This window comes from Boleophthalmus pectinirostris, unplaced genomic scaffold (genome assembly GCF_026225935.1).
Source record: "Boleophthalmus pectinirostris isolate CB_2022bp ecotype Guang Dong unplaced genomic scaffold, ASM2622593v1 HiC_scaffold_14, whole genome shotgun sequence".
Lineage (NCBI taxonomy): Eukaryota > Metazoa > Chordata > Actinopteri > Gobiiformes > Gobiidae > Boleophthalmus > Boleophthalmus pectinirostris.
In genome coordinates this window covers 27,996,824-28,020,282 of record NW_026571047.1, presented here as the reverse complement: position 1 = coordinate 28,020,282, position 23,459 = coordinate 27,996,824, and the positions used below count along the sequence as shown (strand labels likewise).

At 41.3% G+C, this 23,459-nt stretch overlaps 1 protein-coding gene across 1 annotated transcript in view; it reads left to right on the top strand.

Moving 5' to 3' along the window:
* The window catches only part of usp54b (ubiquitin specific peptidase 54b), a 180,581-nt gene that overhangs the window by 61,381 nt on the left and 95,741 nt on the right, over positions 1-23,459 (top strand). Inside the window, exons 7-8 of the mRNA XM_055149922.1 lie at positions 4,683-4,788; positions 18,617-18,763. Of these exons, the coding sequence (XP_055005897.1) occupies positions 4,683-4,788; positions 18,617-18,763 (253 nt within the window). The remainder of the gene's footprint in view (positions 1-4,682; positions 4,789-18,616; positions 18,764-23,459) is intronic.

Sequence of the window (23,459 nt, the reverse complement as noted above, 5' to 3'; positions counted from 1 at the left end):
CACTTCCTGTGTCCATTTGTAGGATTATTTTATGTGCGTTTGTTTTAGATTGTCATGTTAAAGGGGTAGATATACAGTATGTAGCACAAAGTCAGTAAGATCATCAGCTCGGTTTTGTTTACTTAAAAAGGGCCCAGATTATGCTATTTTTCTGAGCTATGTTGTTTAATAATATTGTTTCGTCATCACAAACAGACCTGGAGTTGTGTTTTGTTTCATTCACACATGTTTAATACGCAAACCCTGCACATTTAGGCTGAGTTCTTCTCTCAAACTCTGTTCAACCTTGCGATGTCATGTGGTAATTACATTTTTGTGTAGTATAGGATCTTTAAAAGTGCACTGTGTAACCATGGAGATGTTATTGATTTGCCTCTAATGTTCCACAGTATAACGATCAGTTATCTGTTTCATGTAAACAAACAAGTGATGCCAGATTAGACCAAGTTATAGGCCAGATCAGCGGAGAGGCGATGTCATTTACAAAAAGGCATCAAATATATGAACCAGGACAAATGGAATCATGTAAGATAAAAATGTAAGAAAAATCAGAAATATTTTTTGACAAAGCAATGGGTCAGTCTGGTGCCACCTAGTGCCTTCGCTCAATTTAATTTCTCTCCAGCGACTAGGTCAGGAATCAAAATACACTAAACAGTTTGCAAGAACCTCAAAAGTTGTAGACCGCGCACCGACCAATCAGCTGTGAGCTGTGAAGCCATGACGTCAAACTCAAGCGTCTGTCTGGGTCCCTTTTGTGGAACAGCACAACAGTAAACAAAGCGTCGAGATGAATGTAGACGAAGACAGACATTCTGTGTTGCACCGATTCCCGAGATCGAGGATTTAAAGCCGGAACAAAGAGAATGTTTGGTGAATTTTATCAAGGGGAAAGACATTATTGCACTTCTTCCTACGGGATTTGGTGCTTTACATACGTCACGACCAAACAGCAGCGATTGGTTAAATGATAAAAAGTACCCACCTACTGCCGACTACCTGCGAACGAATCTTAATGCTGCGAGGTCAGGTTTCGAAGAAGTGAAACCGGGAGCCGCTAATACTGTGGAGCATCCCAGGCAAACTCATAGCATCTCCTTGGGGACTCCACACCAGAAAAGCTACACAATGCACCTTTAATCTCTCTAAATATTAGGGATGGGCATTCTATGAAATTTTCTCAATCGATCGTTGGAAGAATTAACGATCGATTATCGATTAATCATTATTTTTACTATCTGCACTACTAATCTGCATAAATAAATTCAACTTTACGACATATAAACCGTAACGACTCTAGAGCCACATCAGCCCGTTTGACATTATAATGTGTTTAATTCAGTTTTGCGCAACTCTCACAGAAACGAAACTTAAAACCGCATCGCAAATTTGCATAAACTCAGCGAAGATAAAACTACAGCTCTTGTGTCGCTGATGCAACATGACTCAGGTGAATACAGGTTAGTGTGACCATATTTGCGTTTGTCAAAACCAGGACACCGTACGGGGGGAGGGAGGTGGGGACTCGTCATCGACATTGCGCGACTCTCACCTGGCAAAACTTTTTCCCACTGGACACCGAAACATATGTGCTGCTTTGTTCACTGTGCACATGGACTCACACTTGTCCCGGCTGGAACGGAAAGCGTGGAATTTCTTGTACAAGTCATCGTTGCACATCGTTCGCATTTGCACTTTACGTTACGTTGCAGACTGACCGACTGTTTGTGTCTCCTTCTAAGTGCAGAGAGATACATGTACAGACCCCTGTTTGGTCAGGCTACGCACAGCAACCTACATTCGGTTTGTCGATTAAATGTGGGGCGGCAGTAGCTCAGTTGGCTGAGCATTCGCCCACTGATCTGAAGGTTGGCGGTTTGATTCCAGCTCTCAACATAAACATCACAGGTTGAGCGGTCAGATCCACTGACCCACAGGTTGGCTGGTGTGATTCCAGCTCCCACAGATGAATGCTGCCATTGTGTCCTTGGGCAAGACACTTAACCCACCTTGCCCACAGTGTCTGTGTACACTGGTGTGTGAATGGGTGAGTGGTTCCTTGTTGTAAAGCGCTTTGAGAGCCTTGAAGGTGGAAAAGCGCTATAGAAAAATGTGACCATTTACCATTTTCCATTTTAAATGAACGTAATCGATGAAATTTTTAATGATCAATTATCGATTAATCGACTAATCATGCCCATCCCTAATAAATATATAAAAAATACCTACTGAGAGGGTCTGCTGTATCTCTAGTCTTTATGTTATACAAGCCAAATCATTATAAAACATACAAAGTGAATGTCTCTGTATGATTCTCGTCTTTTATTTTCCTCATCATTGATTTAAATAGATTCACTGTAGCGTTGTTTCCCCTGCGCGTCACTATTAATCTCCCCCCATTTAAGTGAAGGTGCTCCCAGGCGGCTTGGGGCTGGGGGGGGGCTTTTCTTTTGGCGGGCACCACTCCAGAGGTCAAAGTTCATAATTATTCTAAATAGAGTCAGATACTCAAGGACACTGCTAAAGTTAAAGCGAGTATTGGCAGCAGCAGCGTGGGGTTCGGGGACTCCCTCTTATTCACTCTCTCCATTCATTATCTATGTCGGGAGCATTTTCCTAATTTCAAAGTTTCATTTAATCTACCCCCAAATGGAAAAGGACGATGCATAATTAAAGCGGGTTCAGAAACGCAGTGAACCAGAGACTCCGTGCTGGAACAGATTTAACTGATTTAATTAAAAATACATGCTCGGTTTGAAGAAGACGTGTTTATTTTAGGGTTAAATTATTTTTTAATGGGACAATACGCCAAATATTACAGACAATTTGACCATTACGCTTTCTTGCATGCGAATAAATAAACCGTACCATGCAATTTTCAAATAACATTAAAGCTTGTGATGCAAATTTCTCTGATCTGGCCAAGATTTTTCAGCTTTTATCACTTTTATTTTCAGATTTATTATTGACTTACTAGTTCTGAGATGCTTAATTCTAGTCTAGAGGTTGGTTTATTTATTTTATCTTGCCACATGGACAGATAATTTCACTATTCTTAAGTCATTTTCTGATAGATTTAAGTGTTTATATCTTAAATTTTGGCCCAGTTTTTCGCAATGTGTGTTTTACGTTTTAAAGATGTACTGTGTAACTTTCTGATCGTCACTAAGGAGATTATTTTGCTTATTTTTGCCTCTTGCATTTATTCAACTGCAGATGTTGTTCTCGCTCCATTTCGACGCTTCTCCGTAAAGATAGAAGCTTAATGCTCTACTGTGGAACATTTAGACATTTCCATGGAGATGAGTTGGTTTTGTAGGTTCTTCCAGAAAAGTTGCATAGTGTATCTTTAATGTATAACTGATAATCAGTGTTGGGCAAGTTACTTCAAAACTGTAATGTGTATATGGACTGAGCTAGGACTAAACCAGGACTAAACCAGGACTAAACCAGGACTAAACCAGGACTAAACCAGGACTAAACCAGGACTGAAGCAGGACTAAACCAGGACTGAAGCAGGACTAAACCAGGACTGAACCAGGACTGAACCCAGAACTAAACCAAAGTTGAACCAGGACTAAACTAGGATTAAACCAAAGCTGAACCTCGACTGAACCAGGACTAAACCAGGACTAAACCAGGACTAAATCAGGACTGAACCAGGACTGAACCAAGACTCAACCAGGACTGAACAACGACTAAACCAAAGTTGAACCAGGACTAAACTAGGATTAAACCAAAGCTGAACCTCAGGACTGAACCAGGACTAAATCAGGACTAAATCAGGACTAAACCAGGACTGAACCAGGACTAAACCAGGACTGAACCAGGACTAAACCAGGAAACCAGACTAAACCAGGACTGAACCAGGACTGAACCAGGACTGAACCAGGACTAAACCAGGACTAAACCAGGACTAAACCAGGACTGAACCAGGACTGAACCAGGACTAAACCAGGATTAAACAGGACTGAAAGGACTGAACCAGGACTGAACCTGAGGACTAAACCAGGACTAAACCAGGACTGAACCAGGACTAAACCAGGTCTAAACCAGGACTGAACTGAGGACTGAAATGAGGACTGAACCGAGGACTAAATCAGGTGTGAACCAGGACTGAACCGGGACTGAAGCAGGACTGAACCAGGACTGAACCAAAGTTGAACCAGGACTAAACTAGGATTAAACCAAAGCTGAACCTCGACTGAACCTCGACTGAACCAGGACTAAACCAGGACTAAACCAGGACTAAACCAGGACTGAACCAGGATAAACCAGGTCTAAACCAGGACTGAACCGAGGACTAAATCAGGTCTGAACCAGGACTGAACCAGGACTGAACCAGGACTGAACCAGGACTACTGGTTTACTCACATTTGTACCGAGTAAAATATGAACATGTTTGTCCCTCTAATGCCGAACATTACTGCGTTACAGCAAAAAGCAAGCGCATTACAGTAATTCGTTACTTTTATAACACGTTTCTCCAACCATTTTAAATTGTTAATCACTATGGCAGTGGCCCTAATTCATCATCCTTCTGCAGATACTCACATTGACTACTTACTTATTTATTATTTATATATATTTACTTCATTTCTACAGCTCCACAGTCCCTTTTGTCTGTATTGTTTTGTTGTATTTTCACTGATATATTTCCCGTCGTTCTCTCTGTGTCGCAGTAACCAGGCGGTGAGGATGCTGGAGTGCCGAGACAAACCCACTCCGGACATGTTTGGAGAACTGCTCCGAAACGCCAGCAACATGGGAGACCTCAGGAACTGCCCCGTAAGTACCTCCTCTCTGTGTCCACCTCAGGAACTGCCTGGAGTAGAGCTTTTTCACAAATGTTACAGGTGTTCACAGATTACATGTCGAACATTTAAAGGTTGTATGGAGGATTTTTTTTGTTTTTTTTTTGTTTCAAATTGTCAATGATAGATTATAGAGGTGCAGTAGCCTTGTAATTATGATGACCAAAAAAAAAGAGAATAAAAATTCATCAACTCTGGACGTGGTGGGGCTAAACATTTGCCAATAGATAACGACACTGCCTCGTTATCTGTGAGCTGACAGGCTGTCAATCAAACTCCCTACGTTTCTAGCGTAACTGACTTGCCTGCGCGCCGCCGGTACGTGGTTTACGTACGACTGTCACGCAGTCCACAGACGCAAGACGCACAGACGCTGTTTACTCCACCAACGCAACAGTTCTTAGCGGCTTTTTTTGACCTATATCTTCCTCGCAGTTCGCACAAAGTTTATTGCAATGGCGACAAGAATCCAGGAGCAGTTCGCCGCAAAACAAAGTCCGTTTTTGAGGTCGCTGAAAGAAGAAGACAAGGGGAAAAGCAGCGAAACCAAACTAAGGTGATTCTTGAAGATTCATTCCAGTGATGGCGCGACTGAAGCAGACGCAGGGTCTAAAGACTGACGCACTGGTCCACAAATTACTCCTGGACAGGAAACTTCTGCTTATTATGAAAACGTACTTTATTTCCAAGAGCTAGACAAACGTTTTTCAGGACACGAAAGCGATATCCTATGTCTGAAAACTTAATTTTCAAGGCAAAGAAAGAGTCCGCTTGCTGCTGCGTGTTGTAGTAGTAGCTAGTTCATTCGCACGGAATCTCCGCGCCCCTCTCTCTGCCCGCTCTTCTCCCTGCTCCTCACGGAATCTCCACGCACCGCTCCCTCTCTTCTCTTCTCCTCTCCTCTCTCCTCTCCTCTCCTCTCCTGCTCCGCTCTTCTCCCTGCTCCTCACTTCTCGTCCGCGCACGAAATATCCGCGCACCCCCTCCCCCCGCTCCTCACTTCTCCGTCTTGCCTAACCAACACTGTAGTTAGTTGTTTACAAGTCATGTGCAGCACCGGCTGTAAACAAACCTGTTTCTGGCGTAAGGAGGAGGAGGGAGGAGGTGTTTCTACGTAGGAGCTGTAGGGGAGGGGGGGTGGTTTCACGCATGCGCAACATTTGAAAAAGGACAAACAGTCGCTGGATTTCTCGTTCCTTGGAAAATCCTCTATACAACCTTTAAACTGCACAAATCTCTCTGTCTATGCAAATATCTACATCATGAAATCCATTTTTAATTTTAATTGTAGAATCAGTCTGAGTTCACAAGTTACTTATGTTTTATTCATGACCATAATGTTAGTTTTGCTCAGGAGTAGTTCACTAATGTATCGTCGTCGTTCGCTTTTAAGTTTTCGTCTTTCTTACCTCGATAGTTGTGGATAAATTCTTCATGGACAGAATATTTCCTTTGTCGACCTTGTTGGATGAAGTTTTGGTGATGGGGGAGAATACACCAGGCATTTCCACAGATATTTTGCCGTAGAAAAGCAATAACGTAAGTGACGTTTACCCGACATCATGGCACTTCTGGACATTGTGAAAAAAGGTCTGTTACCCCCTGTGTCCATCTCAAGAACTGTGCTCTCAAGTGTTTAAAGTAGTAGCAGTAGTAGCTGTAGTTGTAGTTGTAGTTGTAGTACTTGTAGTAGTAGTAGTAGTAGTAGTTGTTGTTGTTTTAGTAGTTGTAGTAGTTGTAGTAGTTTGTAGTAGTAGTTTCAGTAGTAGTTGTAGTAGTTGTAGTAGTAGTAGTAAGTAGTAGTTGTAGTAGTTGTAGTAGTTGCAGTAGTTAGTAGTAGTAGTTGTAGTAGTTGTAGTAGTTGCAGTAGTTGTAGTAGTAGTAGTAGTTGTAGTAGTTTCAGTAGTAGTAGTAGTTGCAGTAGTTGTAGTAGTTGTAGTAGTTGTAGTAGTGTAGTAGTGTGTAGTAGTAGTTGTAGTAGTGTAGTAGTTGTAGTAGCAGTAGTAGTTGTAGTAGCAGTAGTAGTAGTAGTAGTTGTAGTAGTTGTAGTTGTAGTAGTTTGTAGTAGTTGTAGTTGTAGTAGTTGTAGTAGTTGTAGTAGTTGTAGTAGTTGTAGTAGTTGTAGTAGTTGTAGTAGTAGTAGTTGTAGTAGTTGTAGTAGCAGTAGTAGTTGTAGTAGTTGTAGTAGTTGTAGTAGTAGTAGTAGTAGTAGTTGTAGTAGTTGCAGTAGTAGTAGTTGTAGTAGTTGTAGTAGTTGTAGTAGTTGTAGTAGTAGTAGTTGTAGTAGCAGTAGTAGTTGTAGTAGTTGTAGTAGTTGTAGTAGCAGTAGTTGTAGTAGTAGTAGTTGTAGTAGTTGTAGTAGTTGTAGTAGCAGTAGTAGTTGTAGTAGTTGTAGTAGCAGTAGTAGTAGTAGTTGTAGTAGTTGTAGTAGTTGTAGTAGTTGTAGTAGTAGTAGTTGTAGTAGTTGTAGTAGTAGTAGTAGCAGTAGTAGTTGTAGTAGTTGTAGTAGTGTAAGTAGTAGTTAGTAGTAGTGTAGTAGTTGTAGTAGTTGTAGTAGTTGTAGTAGCAGTAGTAGTTGTAGTAGTTGTAGTAGTTGCAGTAGTTGTAGTAGTTGTAGTGCAGTAGTAGTAGTGTTGTAGTAGTTAGTAGTAGTAGTTGCAGTAGTAGTAGTAGTAGCAGTAGTTGTAGTAGTTGTAGTAGTTGTAGTAGTTGTAGTAGTAGTTGTAGTAGTAGTAGTAGTAGTAGTAGTTGCAGTAGTAGTTGTAGTAGTTGCAGTAGTTGTAGTAGTTGTAGTAGTTGTTGCAGTAGTTGCAGTAGTAGTTGTAGTAGTAGTAGTTGTAGTAGTTGTAGTAGTTGTAGTAGTTTGTAGTAGTAGTAGTAGTAGTTAGTTGCAGTAGTTGTAGTAGTTGCAGTAGTTGTAGTAGTTGTAGTAGTTGCAGTAGTAGTAGTTAGTAGTAGTTGTAGTAGTTGTAGTAGTTGCAGTAGTTGCAGTAGTTGTAGTAGTAGTAGTAGTAGTTGTAGTAGTTGTAGTAGTTAGTAGTAGTTAGTAGTTGTAGTAGTTGTAGTAGTTGTAGTAGTTGTAGTAGTAGTAGTAGTAGTAGTAGTTGTAGTAGTGTTGTAGTAGTTGTAGTAGTTGCAGTAGTTGTAGTAGTAGTTGTAGTAGTTGCAGTAGTTGTAGTAGTTGTAGTAGCCCGACAGGCCAGCTCTAATACATATTTGATATGATCTCGTGGGCCAAATATAATTATATCGCGGGTCAAATTTGGCCCCGGGCCTGAATTTGACATCTCTGTTCTATGTAGTTCCCTCTGTTTTACTGTATTGTACTGTATATTAGTGTAGTACATTTAAGGATACCATATCACAGTACTTCAGTTACATCCAAAGTACATCAAAGTACTTCAGTTTCATCCAAACAAATTGACTTTTTCTGTAAAATTAAGCACTGTATGTATCAACTGTAAAGAGATGGTATTTTCTAAAAACATACATTTTTAGGAGCAGCATCAAGTCTTCTCAAGTCACGGGGCTCAAGTCCGAGTCAAGTCCCAAGTCTTTGTCTATTTTATTAAGTCAAGTCTCAAGTCCTAAAAATAGTGACTCAAATTTGACTCGAGTCCAAGTCACGACTTTCAACTCCCTCCCTCTGGTTTTTAGTAACATAAAAAGTGTTAGAATGTGATAATTTTTTGCCATCTCCCTCGGTCCAAAACTGCACACAAGCTGTTTACAATTCACAGCATTCATTGACTTTCCGGAGTTTAACTTTTGGTGGCAAAATCAGAGAAAATCCTGCACACTGCCCCATTCAATACCATTGTCCACATTTTCTATTCACTCCATTGGTCGTCTATTAACTCCAAAGTCCCTGGAAGTCCTTGAATAAAACCTTAGCTGAAAAGTCGCTGATAATACTGTTAGCCTTAGGAATCCTCCGCTTTTGTGCGAAAATACACAACGCCAAGGAGAATCAGGCAGGTATTGAGGCGCGTTTTGTTGTTGTTGTTGCGTGGCCACATGGGAAAGTCCTGCTTGTGAATAGCTCCCAGCTTGGCCCCCGGGCGCCCACTTCTCGCTGCCAAAACGCCCGCACAAAGAAGCTCCTCTGTGGGCTCGCTCCGGCAGCTGTCCCCCCGCCTTCCCGTCTCTCAGTCACCTCCGCGCGTTCAGACCGTTGGCTCGTTCGGAGGCGCCCAGATTGCGCCGGGTCCTTTGGGTGGTGCCGGGTTTGGGTTAGTGTTTATCTTGCATCAGATCGAGGCACAGACCAGCGCGGCTTCTGTTCAAACAGTCGGGTGTTATTTGGACTGAGAGGAAAAAGCTGAGCAGAGAGACGCAGTAGATGTGAATGTACTGGTGGTTAACTAAAAATTAAAGGACACACATGACGCAAATTTGACTCTTGTGAGCTTTAAGTCGTGTTTGAATGTCATTACCTCCTCAGATACTTACCTGGAGTTGTGTTTTGCTTCATTAATCCTTAGTCGTCTTCTCTGCCGTTTGCATTTTTGCTTGGATTGTTGCGTCATATGTAGAATTTTATTTTTTTTTTTCAAAGTATTTTTTATTAATTTTCAGACAATAAAAATTCCATCTGAACAACTGACCAGGTTAACACAGGTCAACATATAACCAAAAAATAATAATAATAATAATAATAATAAAATGAGTAAATAAAATACAATAAAAATAATGATAATAATAATAACAAATAACTAATTCCACACTCACACACTCATACACATTCACACATTCACTATGCAATACTTGCACAATACAATCCATCAATCCCAGGTGAGTCTTTGATTTATATTTGGTGACCATATGTACTTAAAACGAATAAAATAAAATATAAATAAATATATGTATATATATATATACACACACAACAATATTAAATATAAATAAATAGATAAATAAAAATAAATAGAAATATATTAATTAAAAGTTAGTAAAGAAACATGAATTATTAAATGGATATAGATAATATATATAAAAAGTAATAATACTAAAATAAAAATAAATAAATAATAATAATTAATAAACAATAAAATGAGATAGGTAAATAATAATACTAAAATAAAATTGTAATAACTACAACAATAACAACAACAACATCTATGACAATAAATAAAAATCTGTTTTTGTTACTGCTATCATCATCACTGTCAATGCTGGACAACAACAATAACAATATTATTCTATATATATATATATATATACACATATACCTACACATACATCACTTCCACTTTTTGGATATAATATTTAAATAAGGTTCCCATAATTTCACAAAGTCTTTTCGTTTTCCCTTTGCTATAAATGTCAATCTTTCAAGGCCGACACATTCTGAAATTTCCTTAACCCATTGTTTTGTTGAGGGGGCTTCAATGTTTTTCCAGTTTAATATGTAGAAATTTTTACTTCTCCTGTGAGGTTGTGAAGCCGTAAACCATCAACCGGCCCGTCTGTGCATATGTTACTGTGTCCTTGGGCCTTCAAGTATGAACGTTGAAAGTGTGAGCGATTGAACTGCAGAGGATGAAGAGGCTGTTGCAGAGATTTATAATCTGACAAGACAAAAACATATTGGGAAGTTTTAGAAGAAGAACGTAAAGGTGCGCTCACTTTTCTTTCATATACTGTATATATATATATTTTTTGGTATTAAACGTGTGCAGTGTATCTCACATTTAATAAATTACAGGCGTTTTACTGCTCAAAATCATCTTGAAAAACATGCATTTCTACTGAAAAAGACCTCTACACATATCTGATGTGTACTGTATTTTTCGGACTACAAGTCGCTCAAGAGTGTAAGTCACACCAGCCAAAAATGTGTTATGAAGAAGAAAAGAAACATATATAAGTCGCACCAAACTTTAAGTCACAATTTTTGGAGGAAATTTATTTTATAAAATCAGAGACCAGGAAACGACATTTTATCTTGAAAGTCAAGTTCTAGTAAAAACAATAGAACAGAACAAGTTTAACAAACTCTCCATCTCACTCCAAATCACTAAATCCATTCAATTCTTCATCCTCGGTGTCACTTCTGAGCAACTCCACGACCTCCAGAGGTAAACAGAGCGCCACTTCCTCTTCTGTGTCGCTGTCGTCAGACTCAGAATCAGTTCCAGTTAGAATTATTCCGGCCTTTCTGAATCCCGACAGGATGGTTTCAGTGTGAATGAAGTCCAGGCTTTGTCGATTCATCCAGTGACTTCAGGAAAGTTTCATGTTGCACCCTCTCGGTGTCACAAGTTTCTCACTCACTCCAAACTTTCTTTCTGTGCTGGTTTCAGTCTGTAATCTGCAAAAAGTTTCTTTTTGGGGCATTTGTGTTCAGTCTTCTCACTCGTCTTTATAAGTTTGTTTAAATTGTTCAGTGGTACAGAAGCAATGGTTTGATCGACTGACATGATACAGACAGGACAGAGGCTCTTTCTGCAGGAGACATGTGCAGTAAGAGCCAAGTGACAGAGGTACAGGAGGAACAGGAGACACACAAGACTAGAGCGCCCTCTCTCTGTCAGTGTGAACATTTTAATAAATAAGTCGCACAGGAGAATAAGTCGCAGGAAACACCCAAACCATGAAAAAAAGTGCGACCTATAGTCCGAAAAATAAGGTAATGGTAGTTTGTCATCCTGGACGTAGATCAGTTTAATGCCATACTGTGAGACTTTCCACTTAAAGCTTAATCTTTATGATGAGAAGCAAGTGACTGACCCTGCACCAGAAAAGTTAAATATTGATACTTTGCAGCTTCTTCTTCGTAAAACACAACCTTAAACCATTTTTGTCTGTGCATTTTGAACACTCTGCTAATAGACCACGGATCTATTAAAATAACTGGATACAGTATTGCTGCTTGTAGCTGCCTCGAGTTGACGTAGTGACACTCACTGGTTTTACAGCGGAAAAAATCCCATGGGCCAAGAGAAGATTTTTCTCATAGAGCACAATGTAATCATAAACTGCTCGTGTTCGGCTGAAAGGGACCTACAACTTTCAAAAATTCGGATTTTGTGGCGATTTTTACTTATTTTTAGATCATACACTTTGTCTCTGCTCAAAATCCTTCAGTTGTCTTAACAAACGCTTTATAATCGTTAACTCCGCTCTAGCTCCTCTCGCTCTGATTGGTCAAAGCGATCACGTGATACACGAGCCCGCGCTCTGTGTGTGCAGTCGCGTGTGCCCGCGGGAGAAAAGAGCACTACTGCACATGCTCGGCCCACAGCCACCGGAAGAACCTCGTCGGGCTAGGCTCATCTGGGATCATGCGCCATTGAGCTCGACCCATTGATTTGAATGGTCGGCCATTTTGGAACCTGAGGGCTTGTAATAGACATACACGTAGAACACCCCCAGCACAACGTCACTGTAAACCAGGGGTGTCAAACTCATTTTGGTCTGGAGGCCATATCCAACCTACTTTGATCCTAAAGGGGCCGGATCAGAAAACTCATGGAATATACACCTCAAAAATAGCAATAAGTTCAAATATTTGTGCAGAGAAACGCAAATCTATTACAGAAATCTTTTTTAATTGATGAACTCTTTCTTTTACAAAATATTATAATATTATGAAGAACCTGAAACTTTAAGAAAAATACAATTTCAACACAATGTTTTAACATTAACTTGTATGCAAATAGGAGTAAGTAAGTTTTTCTTGGAAAATCCTGCACTCGGCTCCACTTTTCTCATTTTTGACATTTTTCTGATGAGGGTGTCACGGTCAACAGTCAAAACTATCGTCCTTTAAGAGCGTTTGGAAAGAGACAAGTCTTCATTTGTGCTGCTCTGGTGGGAGGGGCCACGTACAGAGACGCTGGAGACGCTGCTCTGCTAAGCACCGCAGAAAATTAACAATATTTTAATAGAAAATTTAATTACAATATTTTAGTAGAAAATCAGCCGAGGGCCAGATTAAAGGTCTTGGAGGGCCGGATCCAGCCCCCGGGCCGTATGTTTGACACCTGTGCTGTAAAGCATCAATTGCATTTTTTAAAGACGAGATTGAGTTTTGATGTGATTAATCCTGCGTCGTTATCGTCCTTTTCTCCCGTCGTCTCTCCGAGGCATTGCTGTACAGATCTGAGCTACAGTTTGGAGCCGGAACAATCTCCTAAAGTGATTTCATTTTTCTTTTTTTTTTACATCTGAAGAAAACAAAACACCTCGATCACCATCTGCAAAGCCAGAAAGTGTCATCTGACCAGCAGCGGCGGCGCGATTATGTAACCAGGTCTGCAGTGGCTCGGGGGAGAGAGGGAGAATAGAGATCTATGCATAAATAAAACGGAGCGATATCCCTATTAATATTGCGAACCGAATGTGAGCCGTGTTTTGGTTTTGGCCGATGAAGGATGCTTGTGGTGTGGAGACGGCGCGGAGGGAGAGCAGAGGGCCCGGCTAATCGATACTGTGTGTTTGTAGTTTGTTTTGTGTTTCCTGGGATCTGGCAGAGGAGCTCCTGACGCCTCGACGCTGAAAAACAGGATCCACCGCAACAACTGAGCAAAGTGTTCTTCAAAGACCAGTTTTAGTTTTTTGTGTACTTGGTTTTAGCAGTTTTAAAAGAGCCCGTATTACTCTTGTTTTTGTTTCATTCACACATTTTAATACAAATTCTGCGGATTTAGACTCTTTAAAACACTCTGTTCCAACTTGTGAGCTCAATAAATTCGTTCATTCATTTTTCAAAATTAAACCAAAAAAAAAAGAAAATGAAAAAGCAACTATTTTCTTCATTATTTGTCTCCAAAACCAAATTGAAAAAACAGATAATGATTCATTTTTCAGTTTTTGATTTTGCGTTTAAATGAATCATGGAAAAAAAAAGGATAACGGACTTTTCCCGTTTACATGACTTAAACTGTGATGCCAGACTTTTGCACTGCATACGGACTGAACCAGGACTGAACCAGGTCCGACCAGACCGGAACCAGACCGGGACTGAGACCAGGACTTAGACCGGGACCAGACCAGGACTGAGACCGGGAACAGGACTGGGACTGAGACTGGGACCAGACCAGAACTGAGACCAGGACTGAGACTGGGAATAGGACCGGGACTCAGACCGGGACCAGAGACCAGGACCAGACCAGGATCAGACGAGGACTGAGACTGGGACCAGACTAGGACTGAAAACGGTTTAGTCCTGGTTCAGTTCGTATGCAACACAGAGGTCCGGCATCTCAGTTTAAGTCACGGAAACAGGAAAAGGACGTTTTTTCCATTATTGATTTAAACACAAAATCAAAAAAATGAAAAAATGAATGTTTTCATATTGGGTTTTGGAGACAAATAATGAAGAAAACAGTTATTTTTAAGTTTTCTTATTTTTGTTTTATATTGAAAAATGAATGAATGAATGATACACAGATTTCAATAAACCAATAATTTGGATAAAGCAGAACTGGGATGGGAGACAGTGAGAACACCACCTGCCACAGGGGGGCGCCTGTCACAAAAACTGTTGTTGTGTCCTTAGGCAAGACACTTCATCCACTTTGCCAAGTATAAGTGGTGTGTGCATCCTCACTTTGGTCAGTCTGTCCCAGGGCGGCTGTGGCTACAATAGTAGTTTACCACCACTGAGTGTGGATAAAATAATGAACTGTAAAGTGTCTTTGAGTGTCTTGAAAGGCGCTACATAAATGCAATGATTAATTAATTAATTAAAAATAAAAGGAGCTGTTCACTTGAAAACTACCACTTCATGACATCACAAGGTGGAACAGAGCATTTTGAGCTTTGGAGATGTAGACAGACTAAAAATAAAGGATTATTCCAACATGTATGAATGAAACAAAACACAACCCTCTCTCTCTCTTCCTCTCCCCTCTCTCGCTGCCTCTCATCACCCCTTTTCTCTCTCTTACTCTCCCCCTCTCTGTCTCTCTTTTCTCTCTCTCCCTCCCTCTTTCTATCTCTACCTCTTTCACCCCCTCCCTCTCTCTCTTCCTCTCACTCATCCTCCCTTTCGTTCTCTCCCTTTTCTCTCTCTCTACCTCCCTCTTTCTCTCTATCGCCCCCTCTTCCTCTCCCTCTCTCTCTCCTCTCTCTCTCCCTTCTCTCTCTTCTCCCCCTCTCTGTCTCTCTCTCTCTCCCTCCCTCTTTCTCTCTATCACCCCCTCTTTCTTTCTCCCCCCCTCCCTCTCCCTCTCTTTCTCTCTCACTCTCCCTTCTCTCTCTTCTCCCTCCCTCTTTCTCTCTCTCTCTCCCAGCTCTCTCTCGCTCTCCCTTTTCTCTCTCTCTCTTCGCCTTCCCTCTTTCTCTCTCTCCCTCACCTCTCTCCCTCTTGCTCTCCCTTTTCTCTCTCTCTCTCTCTCTCTTCTCCCTTCCTCTTTTCCTCCCTCTCCCTTTTCTCTCTCTCTCCCTCTCTGTCTCGTCCGTCCTTTTTCTCTCTCTACCTCTTTCAGCCCTCCCTTTCTTGCTCCCTCCCTCTTTCACCCTCTTTCTCTCTCTTGCTTCCTCCTTCCCTCTTTCTCTCTCCCCCTCCCTCGCCCTTTCTCTCTCTACCTCTTTCAGCCCCTCCCTCTCTCACTCCCTTCTCTTTCTCTCTCTACCTTTCTCTCTCTCGTTCTCTCTTTCCCTTTCCCCCCTTCTCTTTCTTTCTTTTTTTCTTTCTCTTTCTATGTTGGGTCAAAGAAAGGCCTGATCTCACACTGAACTGCACACTCGCCTCCTGGGACCCACTCCTCCTCCTCCTCCTCCGTCTCTCTCTCTCTCTCTCTCTTCATTTGATCATTTCCACTGCTTTAAATCTTTACATCCTGGTTCTTCATTTCTACATGTTCCCTCCTTTGCTCACTGTAATGTTTTTGATCATCGTATCTGACATTTTCTAAACCTCGATCACCTTTTCTGACGCCTGAAGGGAGTTTTATCTTCTAACTGCTTTTATTAGCGCTGCAGTGAAATTACATTAAACCTGATTTATTGCTATAGATTTGCGCAAAATGTGTCTTTGCCTAGTTCAGATCTTTAGTATGAGCGACTCTTGAGGTCACAGTAAGTCTGCTGTGCGCTGTCTGCCTGTAATTATCAAGCACTTTATTGTCTGATAATTAGTATAAGTGTGTTTGCATGCTAGTTGTCTCAGTAATTTGAGAAAAGCGCTCAAAAACCCAACGTGGTGAATAAGTATTGTATTTTTCAGATTATAAGTCGCTCCGGAGTATAAGTTGCACCAGCCAAAAATGTGTAATGAAGAAGAAAAAAACATATTTCAGTTGCACTTTTTGGGGAAATTTATTTTATGAAATCAGAGACCGACATTTTATTTTGAAAGTCAAGTTCTAGTAAAAACAATAGAACAGAGAACAACAGACTGTTAACGTCACATATGAACAGTTCTTCAGATAAACTATAACATAAACAACAGAACAGAACAAGTTTACCAAACTCTCCATCTCACTCCAAATCACTAAATCTGTTCAATTCTTCATCCTCGGTGTCACTTCTGAGCAACTCCACGACCTCCGGAGGTAAACAGAGCGCCGCTTCCTCTTCTGTGTCGCTGTCGTCAGACTCAGCATCAGTTCCATTTAGAATTATTCCGGCCTTTCTGAATCCCGACAGGATGGTTTCGGTGTCACTGAAGTCCAGACTTTGTTGATTCATCCAGTGACTTCCAGGAAAGTTTCATGATGCATCCTCCCGGTGTCACAAGTTTCTCACTGACTTCATACTTTCTTTCTGCTGCTCGATTACTGTTTTCAGCTGCAGATTTCACTACTTGCAATTTGTAATCTGCAAAATAAGATTTTCTTTTTGGGGACATTTGTGTTCAGTCTTCTCAGTGTCTTTATAAGTTTGTTTAAATGTGGTGCAGAAGTAATGGTGCGATCGACTGACATGATACAGACAGGACAAAGACTCTTTCTGCAGGAGACATGCGCAGTAGAGCCAAGTGACAGTGGTACAGGAGCAGATACTGACACACAAGACTAGAGCGCCCTTTTGCCGCTGTCACTGTGAACATTTTAATATATAAATCGCACCGGAGTATAAGTCACAGGAAACCCAAACTATGAAAAACACTGCGACTTAACATCCGAAAAGTACGGTAGGATGCTCAGGATGTATAAAGTTTAATTATTCAAAAAACATCACATTGACGTCCTCAAACCTGAACTTGAAGAATATTTTGTTTTTCCTTCCTTTTGGTTTTCATGAATATTCATAAACTGAAGGTGTTTGCAGATTTATGCGTGTTCTGTCTCTTCTGTGAACATCAGGGACAAACTGCTCAAGACTTTTTGTGTTTTTTTTTAATTTATTTTATTTTTTACCTCTCTGCACATCTCCTCACACATCATAACATTAAGAAACTCGTTTCATCACACCTGATTTGTACTTCCTGTTTTTTTTCTCCATTTGAGTTTTACCTTCCAAGTAATGCTAACAACAACTAGAATGCTAACAGTGCACTTCCTGATTATTAGACCCCCCCCCCAAAAAAATTAATTAGATACAAATATTACATCGCAAAAGCTGCTTGTACAATACATCTGTAGTGGAGTAAGACTAATTTTGCTTAAATACACCAGTTGTGTCAAAACTGCTTTTTTGTGTTTGTATTTGTGGGTTTTATTTTTAATTTAATTTATTTTTATTTTTTTTTTACCTCTCTGCACATCTTCTCACGCATCCTAACAATTATGAAACTGTTTCATCAGGCCTAATTTGTACTTCCTGTGTTTCTATTTTAGAGTTTTAGCTTCACAGTAAGGCTACCAACAACTAGCATTCTAACAGTGCACTTCCTTAGTTATCAGACAAAAATAAAAAAATAAAGAATCTGTAATGGGGTAAGATAAATTTTGCTTAAATAAAATTGTGTCAAAATAGTTTGGGATTTTTTTGGTTTTTAAATTTTTTAAATTTTTAATTTTTATTTCTCAAATTTTGCTTAAATACACCAATTGTGTCAATTTTTTTTTTTTTTTAGATTTTTTTATTAGTATTGTATTTATTATTATTATATTATTTATTTATTTATTTATTTTTACCTTTGCACGTTTCATCACATCTGATTTTATACTTCATGTGTTTCCATTTTAGAGTTTTATCTTCACAGTAAGGCTACCAACAACTAGCATTCTAACAGTGCACTTCCTGATTATCAGACAAAAATAAGAAATACAAAAAAATCTGTATTAAGATAAAACAAATTTTGCTTAAATACACCACGTGTGTCCAAAACAGCTGAATACTTTTTGTCTTTTTTATATATTTTTTTAAATTTTATTTATTAATTATTATTTTTATTATTATATATTTTTTATTTTATTGTTTTATTTAGTTTATCTCTCCTCACACATTATAACATTAATAATGCTATTCGATCACACCTGATTTGTACTCCCTGTTTTTTTCCATTTCAGAGTTTTACCTTCATAGTAATGCTCACAACAACTAGCATACTAACAGTCTACTTCCTGATTATCGAACCAAAAAAAAAAAAAAAAAGAACTACAAACAGATATTGTGTTTTATTTTGTTTTTGTTTTTTAATCATAACATTGATAAAACTGTTTGATCCCGCCTGATTTGTACTTCCTGTTTCCATTTTCGAGTTTTACCTTCACAGTAATGCGAAGAACAACTAGCATGCTAATCGTGCACTTATTGTTGCTCAAATACAGCGGTTGTGTCAAAACAGCTGAATAGTTTTTGTGTTTTTGTTGTTGTCGTTGCTGGTTTTACCTCTCTGCGCACCGTAACATGAATAAATCAGTTTGATCCCGCCTGATCTGTACTTCCTGTTTTGTCCATTGCAGAGTAACTGTGGAGAGGTGCTGCGGATCAGGCGGGTCCTCATGAATTCTCCGGAGATCGTGTCCATCGGTTTGGTTTGGGATTCGGACCACTCGGATCTGGCGGAGGACGTCATTCACAGTCTGGGAACCTGCTTACGTCTGGGAGATGTAAGTCACGATACAGAAATAGAGTCAACGCTTCACACCAAACAGAAAAAAAGTGCAAATTAAGAAGGATTTAAACGAGAATTATGTAAAGAGGTGTTCATATAAAGACTAAAGAGGACTGGACTGTCTGGACCAGGACTGTGGGTTATAATATCATAACTAGTAGGTCTAAACCAGAACGAATCCAGAACTAAACCAGGTCTAATCTCAGACTAAACCAGGACTAAACCAGGTCTAATCTCAGACTAAACCAGGACTAAACCAGGTCTATTCTCTAAATAAACCAGGACTAAACCAGGTCTAATCCAGGACTAAACCAGGTCTAATCTTGGACTAAACCGGACTAAACCAGGTCTAATCTTGGACTAAACCGGACTAAACCAGGTCTAATCTTGGACTAAACCGGACTAAACCAGGTCTAATCTCAGACTAAACCAGGTCTAAATCAGGTCTAATCTACTAAACCAGGTCTAAACCAGGTCTAATCTCAGACTAAACCAGGACTAAACCAGGTCTAATCTCAGACTAAACCAGGACTAAACCAGGTCTATTCTCGGACTAAACCAGGTCTAATCTCAGACTAAACCAGGTCTATTCTCAGACTAAACCAGGTCTAATCTCAGACTAAACCAGGTCTAATCTCAGACTAAACCAGGTCTAATCTCAGACTAAACCAGGTCTAATCTCGGACTAAACCATCTAATCTCAATTCAACCAGGACTAATCTCGGAATAAACCAAGTCTAATCTCGGACTAAACCAGGTCTATTCTCGAACTAAACCAGGTCTAATCTCGGAGTAAACCAGGACTAAACCAGGTCTAATCTCAGACTAAACCAGGTCTATTCTCAGACTAAACCAGGTCTAATCTCAGACTAAACCAGGTCTAATCTCAGACTAAACCAGGACTAAACCAGGTCTATTCTCGGACTAAACCAGGTCTAATCTCAGACTAAACCAGGACTAATCTCGGAATAAACCAAGTCTAATCTCGGACTAAACCAGGTCTATTCTTGAACTAAACCAGGTCTAATCTCGGAGTAAACCAGGACTAAACCAGGTCTAATCTCAGACTAAACCAGGTCTATTCTCAGACTAAACCAGGTCTAATCTCAGACTAAACCAGGTCTATTCTTGAACTAAACCAGGTCTAATCTCAAACTAATCAATGTTTAATCCAGGTTTAAACCAGTCCAGAACTAAACCAGGTTTTAACCAGGTCTAAACTCAGACTTAGGCAGGTGTAACCCACTATTCCAACTTTTGTTTCATTCACACATGTTTAACACACAAACCCTGCAGATTTAGGCTGAGTTCTTCTCTCAAACTGAAAACACTCTGCTCCACCTTGTGATGTCATGTGGTGATACAGGAAGTGCTCCACAGTGTTTTTAAACACTACACACCTTCACTAGAATTATTTAGATAATTTTAGACCTGGAATTGCCAATTGGTACAGATCTTAAGGTAAAAGGAGCTGCTAACTTGAAAACTACCACTTCATGACATCACAAGGTGGAACAGAGCATTTTGAGCTTTGGAGATGTAAACAGACTGATAATAAAGAGTTACTCCAACGTGTGAATGAAACAAAACACAACCCTCCCTCTTTCTCTCTCCTTCTCTCTCTTGCTCTCTTTCTGTCTCTCTCTCTTTCACCTCCTCCCTCTCTCTCTCCCTCTCACTCGTCTCCCCTTCCTCTCTTCCTCTCTCCCTCCCTCTTTTTTCTCTCCCCCCCACCCTCTCCGTTTCTCTCTCTACCTCATTCACCCAGTTCACCCTCTCCCTCTCTCGCTCCCTCTTTCTCATCCTCCCTTCCATCCATCCATCCTCCCTCCTCTCTCTCTCTCTCTCTCTCTTTACCTCTCTCTCCCACCCTTTTTCTCTCTGCCCATTCTCTCTCTCCCTCCATCTTTCTCTCTCTACCCTTTCTCTCTCTCCTGCCCTCTTCCCCTTTTTACCTCTCTCTCTTGCCCTTTTTCACTTTCTGCCCTCTCTCTCTCTCTCTCTCTCCCTCCCTCCCCCTTCCTTCTTCTCTCTGTACCTCTTTCACCTCCTCCCTCTCTCGCTCCCTCTTTCTCATCCTCCCTTTCCTCTCCCTCCTTCTCTCTCTCTCTCTCCCGCCCTCTTTCTCTCTTTACCTCTCTCTTCCACCCTTTTTCTCTCTGCCCATTCTCTCTCTCCCTCCGTCTTTCTCTCTCTACCCTTTCTCTCTCTCTCTCCTGCCCTCTTCCTCTCTTTACCTCTTTCTCTCTCTCGCCCTTTTTTGCTTTCTGCCCTCTCTCTCTCTCTCTCCTCCATCCCCCTTCTCTCTTCTCTTTCTACCTCTTTCACCTCCTCCCTCTCTCTCCCTCTCACTCATCACCCCTTTCCTCTCTCCCTCCCTCTCTCTCGCTCTCTCCTGCCCTCTTTCTCTCTTTACCTCTCTCTTCCACCCTTTTTCTCTCTGCCCATTCTCTCTCTCCCTCCGTCTTTCTCTCTCTACCCTTTCTCTCTCTCTCTCCTGCCCTCTTCCTCTCTTTACCTCTCTCTCTCACCCTTTTTCGCTTTCTGCCCTCTCTCTCTCTCTCTCTCTCCCTCCCTCCCCCTTCTTCTCTCTCTACCTCTTTCACCTCCTCCTTCTCTCGCTCCTTCTCACTCATTCCCCCTTTCCTCTCTCCCTCTTTCTCATCCTCCCTTTCCTCTCCCTCTTCTCTCTCTCTCTCTCCCCCACCCTCTTTCTCTTTTTATCTCTCTCTCCTGCTCTTTTTCTCTCTCTGCCCTGTCTCTCTCTCTCCTCCATCCCCCTTCTCTCCTCTCTTCCTCTCACTCATCACCCCTTTCCTCTCTCCCTCTCTCTCGCTCCCTCTTTCTCATCCTCCCTTTCCTCTCCCTCCTTCTCTCTCTCTCTCTGTCCCGCCCTCTTTCTCTCTTTACCTCTCTCTCTCACCCTTTTTCGCTTTCTGCCCTCTCTCTCTCTCTCTCCCTCCCTCTTCCTTCTTCTCTCTCTACCTCTTTCACCTCCTCCCTCTCTTGCTCCCTCTTTCTCATCCTCCCTTTCCTCTCCCTCCTTCTCTCTCTCTCTCTCCTGCCCTCTTTCTCTCTTTACCTCTCTCTTCCACCCTTTTTCTCTCTGCCCATTCTCTCTCTCCCTCCGTCTTTCTCTCTCTACCCTTTCTCTCTCTCTCTCCCGCCCTCTTCCTCTCTTTTCCCTCCCCCTTCCTTCTTCTCTCTGTACCTCTTTTACCTCCTCCCTCTCTCGCTCCCTCTCACTCATCCCCCTTTCCTCTCTCCCTCTTTCTCATCCTCCCTTTCCTCTCCCTCTCTTCTCTCTTTATCTCTCTCTCTCCTGCCCTTTTTCTCTCTCTGCCCTGTCTCTCTCTCCTCCATCCCCCTTTCTCTCTTCTCTCTCTACCTCTTTCGCCTCCTCCCTCTCTCTTCCTCTCACTCATCACCCCTTTCTTCTCTCCCTCCTTCTCTCCTCTTTCTCTTTTCTTTAGTCCAGATCTGTTTTTTTTTTTTTATTTATCTGCATTATTATTAAAACACGAGTTCAATTTCAGGAGACTTTCTTCTGTCTTGAATCTCGTCTGTTCGTCTTGACACGTCTGAAGTTCTCGTGTTCAAACTCGTCTCTCCTTTTCTTTTTCGACGGTTAAACTTCACTTTCAAACGTCCTTCGTAAACCTCGTCGTCTTCGGTCTCGTAACTTTAGGTTTAGGAGGTCCCCAACATGGCGTCCGCGGCGCTCGCACCGAGGACTGGACTTTTACTGCACGTGTTCCACATAAACCATAAAAACTGATCACGCGGAAAACCTCTCCACCAGTCCTCCATCTCTCTCTCTCTCTCTCTCTCTCTCTACATCTCTCCATCCTTCTCATGTTTCTTTCTTTCTCTCTTTACTCTTCTTCGTCTTCATGCTCTTTCAGCTCCCCTCTCTCCTCTCTTCTCTCCTCTTTCTGTCTTCCTTACGCTCTCTCTACACCTGCTCTGCTTTACCCTTCTCTCCCTCCATCCCGCTCCTCTCTCTCTCTCTTTCTCTCTCTCTCTTTCTCTCTCTCTCTCTCATCTCTCTTCTCTCTTTCCTTTCCTCCCCTTTCTCTTTAGTTCTCTGCACGTGTTCTCTCATCTCCTCTTTTTTCTCTCTCTCTTTCTCTCTGTGCTGGTGTGTTTCTCTCTCTCTTGTCTTTCGTCTCTCTCTTCTCTTTCGTCTCTGTGCTGGTGTGTTTTCTCTCTCTTCTCTCTCTCTCTCTTTCTCTCTCTCTCTCTGTGCTGGTGTGTTTTCTCTCTCTTCTCTCTCTCTCTCTTTCTCTCTCTCTCTCTGTGCTGGTGTGTTTTCTCTCTCGCTTCTCTTCTCTCCTCTTCTCTTCTCTCTCTTCTCTTCTCTCTCTCTTCTCTCTCTGTGCTGGTGTGTTTTCTCTCTCTCTCGTCTTTCGTCTCTCTCTTCTCTCTCTCTCTCTCTCTACATCACTCCATCCTTCTCATGTTTCTTTTTCTCTCTTTACTCTTCTTCGTCTTCATGCCCTTTCAGCTCCCCTCTCTCCTCTCTTCTCTCCTCTTTCTGTCTTCCTTACGCTCTCTCCACACCTGCTCTGCTTTACCCTTCTCTCCCTCCATCCCGCTCCTCTCTCTCTCTTTCTCTCTCTCTCTTTCTCTCTCTCTCTCTTTCCTTTCCTCCCCTTTCTCTTTAGTTCTCTGCACGTGTTCTCTCATCT